General features: G+C 43.5%; 1 protein-coding gene across 1 annotated transcript; it reads left to right on the forward strand.

Annotated features, from left to right (window-relative positions):
* Positions 1-1,254: 1,254 nt before the first annotated feature.
* Positions 1,255-4,075, forward strand: LOC148036156 (uncharacterized). The gene is made up of 2 exons (XM_087678165.1): positions 1,255-1,501; positions 2,522-4,075. The coding sequence occupies exon 2, from the start codon at positions 2,544-2,546 to the stop codon at positions 3,732-3,734; it is 1,191 nt and encodes a 396-aa protein (XP_087534291.1). The 5' UTR covers positions 1,255-1,501; positions 2,522-2,543; the 3' UTR covers positions 3,735-4,075.
* The last annotated feature ends 580 nt before the right edge of the window (positions 4,076-4,655 follow it).

A 4,655-nucleotide genomic window follows, 5' to 3' on the forward strand; every position in this document is an offset into this window, starting at 1 on the left:
CTTGCATCTATTGCCAGGTGGCACCTATGCAAAGGGATAAGCACCTTAAATGGTTCTCCTTTGTGTATACGTTGGCAGGATGAGTGCCTTAAATGGTTCTCCGTCAATGCAGGGCACATTCCTAAGAATTGTCTTAGGTGGAAGGTTGATGGGGACGCCTATCCTTTCCGGGCGTCGATGCAAGTGTGAACATGGGTGGTACCCTTTTATCCACACGAGTATTAACATCTTCATGAATTAATTATTGTATAGAATTCCAAATTAATTGATTTATGTGGCTAGGTTTTTCCTTTTGAAATTGAGATTTAATGTAAAATGGATATGTAAAATTAAAAACAAAGCTTCAAAATTTGAAAGATTTAGTTTTAAAACTTTGAGCATTATAAAATTTGTAGCTATAAAAATAGTAAATGTATAAATTTTGATTAAAAAATCTCTTCAACATTTTGAGTAAAAAAAAGCTACTATCAGAAACATTGTTCAAGAACTTTAGAAAGGTTTTAAGAAGCTTTAAAATTTAAAAGGATAATATTGCAACTTTAGGTTTACAAAGTTTTTAGAGTTGGGACACATGACTTGCACAAGTCCAAAAAGTGGGGGTTTTACTTGCCCATGTCCCTTACTTGAACCCTATAAAAAGGGGGACTTAGCCTAGTCGATGAAGTACATACAAAAATGGGGATCCTTTGTCGACTCGACCAAGCAAATCCACGTGTACATGTTTCAAACATCGGTTTCTTAGTCCTCTTGCCCATGTCACCATTTCTCTCACATCCTCTTTGACACATGCAATGGTTTCTTTCTCCTTTGAAACATGGATACACTCAGTGGCAATGGATGAGACCATTCATGTTAACCAGGATATGAAATCGGAGCTAGCTATAATGTAAACGTAAAAGCACAGACTAGCTCTCATTAATTAAATCCCATCCTATTTTGCTTATTTTATTTAAACTGCAATGTGTGGCCGATTATCTCGGCCGGTGAGGATTCCCTCTGTGAGTGGGTTGCAGCTCTTAGTTATGAAAATAGTAGAGCATCTAAGATTTGATGAAAAATCCCTTGAAAAGTTTCGAGTTAAAGGTCTTATTTTTGTGAAGCATGGGCCGGACAACAATTACATGTCCGGCGGGTGTTCAGGAAATGTGTGGGCGGTGAGGCAGTTACAGGGGAGGGGCAAAAAGAGAGAGAGGGCTGTGTGCGGACGAAATAATGCACTTATAAAAGTTAAAGGCGTGTAGAGGGATGAAGTTTCCTCCGCCTTTTCATTTTCCTACCTGCGTCTTCGGCCTTGCGGGGGTCGAGAGAAGGAGAAGGAGAAGGAGAAGGAGAAGAAGAAGAAGAAGAACAGAAAGAAGCAGACAGGGGGCCGCCACAAGAAGCCCCTTCCTATCTCCCTCCCCCTCGCCCTCCCCCTCCGCCTTGTTCCAAGCCCCTTCCCCTTCACCGTTCCGTCTCTTGGCCCTTCGCAGTCCCCTCTGCGCCGCCCTCCTATCCCCAGGTACGTTTCTATCGTCCTCTTCTGCGCAGTCTCTCCCTGTTTCTGAAATCGATCTGCCTCCCGGTCGAACGCAACAGATCCCTTCCGGATATGAAGGTCTTCATCTTCCCCTCCCTTACACACTTGTCTTGCCGATATTTTGTCCTTGTTTCGATCCTCTGTGCGCTGCGGCCACCCGACTCTTTGTGCGCCTTGGCTACTGAATCTCTCTTTTTAGGTCTAAGTTCATTAAAATCTCTCCTCGTTCATCCGTTCCTGCATCTCTGCTAGGATGTGTACCGTGTGTGTTAGATTGCAAGTTTCGCATAGATCGAGCACAAGGACTCTACTTGTTCGTTGTGCAGATCTATTGCTTGCAAACGCTAGTTCTCCATGTAATCTTGAAGCTCCTAAACAGTAGGATATTTAAACAGTAGTATATACTATGTAGATCAGCACAGGAATCGTCTGCTGCCAAGGACGTTTACTGTTCCCTGTTTTTGCATTGGCGGTGTTATCAGGCACCTTTTTTGTTTCAACTTTGGAAGGGGCCTGTTAACATTGGCTTGATCTTTGCTTGCACAGTATTGGTAAGCTTTGCGTTGCAGACAAGCCAGAAGTTTGATGGAATTGGCTGTTTCCTGCCATCTATATAAGTACTAGTGTCAAGGAATGATGCTTGAGGAAAAACAGTAGGGCTGGTAGCGACTTCTCTCTTGTATCTTGCCCTCCAGGCTAATCTACCAAGCCAGGAGCTTGGTATGCCACTGGCTACTTTTGTTAATTTTAGCCCTGGAGTGAGGAAGTTACTCTGCGCTGTACTGACTGATGGATTGAAGCCAGTGTGTTGAACTATTTGTGCATTGTTCTGTTGATGCTCTTCTCGCCTGTTAGGCAGCTTTTCTAGATCAGTGTCTGTTTTATGCTATGTTATAAACACACATCTATTAACTATAGAACCTACTTAATAAATGATGACCTTAATTTCTCTGAGTCCCAACTGGCTTGCTTAACCAGAGGAAATTTTTTGCATAACACCAGGTGTCCATCTCAAAGTACTAACATGCCTAAAGATAAGAGCAGTCGCACCTCAGTGTCACAAAAGGAGAGAAGTCACCCTTACAAACTACAGTCAGGACTTGGAAAAGGACATGAAGTGATAGATGTGGATGCCTCTGCAGACCGAAAGGATTGGGAGGATGCCACATGCCCAATATGTATGGATTTTCCTCACAATGCCATTCTTCTATTATGTACCTCACATGACAAGGGTTGCCGACCATACATGTGTGACACCAGCCATCGACATTCGAACTGTTTAGATCAGTATCGGAAGGCCCAGCTAGGTCTACAGAAGACTTGTGGATCTAGAGAGCCTGCGCTGGAGAATCCACCAGTTGAAGCTATAGATGTGAGTATTGTAACGGTGCCTGATTCTTTGAATGTGAGCACATTGAGATCATCCCGAAGGTTGCGGAGAAATCTTACAGTTTCAGCATCCAGTGCAGTGGAAGGTTCAGTTGGAGCACAGATATTGGACCATGAACCAGTAATTGTAGATGTTGATGAGCATATGGAGGAGCCAGCTGTTGTTGAGCAGCCTAGAAGTTCTTCACCTGTTGTCAAAGGTGATGTCAAAGGCTTGGCTTGTCCTTTGTGCAGAGGTAAAGTGACTGGATGGAGAGTAATAGAGGCAGCTAGGGAACAGTTGAACCAGAAAGCCAGGAGCTGTGCTCAGGAATCCTGCTCATTTGCAGGGACTTATGAAGAACTTCGTGCTCATGCAAGATCTGAACATCCGTTGGCTCGACCTTCTGAAATTGATCCGGCTCGTCAGCGGGATTGGAGGCGCTTGGAACGGCAGAGGGACCTTGGGGATGTTCTCAGTACGATTCGTTCTGCGATGCCTGGTGCAACAGTTCTTGGAGATTATGTCATTGAGGACGGCCTTGATAATGATTCTGGTGACATAGACCTGCCTGGTGGCGATGGTCATTGGTGGACTGTGTTTCTACTTTTCCAAGTTTTTGGGCCAGCTACTATTGCAGGGGGCAGAGTGATCACACCCCGGGTGCGTAGCCAGCCACGAGGGCATCGAAGGGCTGGAGCTGCCAGGAATGTTTTGTGGGGTGAAAATCTTTTGCGTAATGGGAATGTGGATCCTGGCAGTTCATCAGCTAGCAGTGATGGTGACGAATGGACTCCAGGGACCTCCCGGCGGCGTCAAAGAAGCCAACGTAGGTCAGAAAGCTGACACATCTTCAAAGCTGTGTTTTACTGCTTAAAAACTGCGTAGAAGTGGGTCTGCATGATTAGATGCAGGCTCTACGTGGACTCATATTGTTAATGATATTTGCCCACCTTTGTCTCAAAAGGTGAAGAATTGCAAAAGTCAATCCATTTTTTTGAAAGTGTGATTGTTAATGTTGGCCACTGTATGTGGATGTGATGCTAATCACTTCAAGTGGATTCACATCTTGCTGTGTGCCTTTCTACTTAACTGTGCAGGGTTACCTGAAGTCATATATTGACATCATGGAGAGGATTCCGGACTCTTGTCCAATTTTGAGTAGATTAATGTGTTATATTTATTGATGCAGTTGCATGAGGATTTATGGTAATGAAATCATGTGCAATTATATTCTGGACTCTGGAGCTGTGCATTATCTGACTCATATGTATAGAAGTATGATGCTAGGAAACAGGATCTCATGCCTTCCAGTTCCATGTTCTGCTGTTACGTTCTTTTCTGCCTATTTGTCAATCTAGTACAACCAAAATACCCTTCTCCTTATTTGGATTCTGTCATGTGGGAATATGCTGTGTTAAAATCTTGTGTCATGGAAAGTCTCCAATGCTTTTGATTTGGAGACTGGATCCATTGACTGCAGGGTTACATGAAGTCATATATTGACATCATGGAGAGGACTTGGGACTTCCGTCCAATTTTGAGGAGATTAACGTGTTATATTTATCGATGCAGTTGCATGAGAATTTATGGTAATGAAATTATGTGCAATTATATTGTGGACTCTGGAGCCGTGCATTATCTTACTCATACATATAGAAGTATGTTGTTGGGAAACAGGATCTCATGCCTTCCAGTTCCGCTTTCTGCTGTTACGTGCTTTTCTGCCTATTTGTCAATCTAGTACAACCAAAATACCCTCTTTAC

This window comes from Lygodium microphyllum, chromosome 5 (assembly GCF_053477565.2).
Source record: "Lygodium microphyllum isolate KBCC chromosome 5, Lygodium_microphyllum_v1.1.10, whole genome shotgun sequence".
Lineage (NCBI taxonomy): Eukaryota > Viridiplantae > Streptophyta > Polypodiopsida > Schizaeales > Lygodiaceae > Lygodium > Lygodium microphyllum.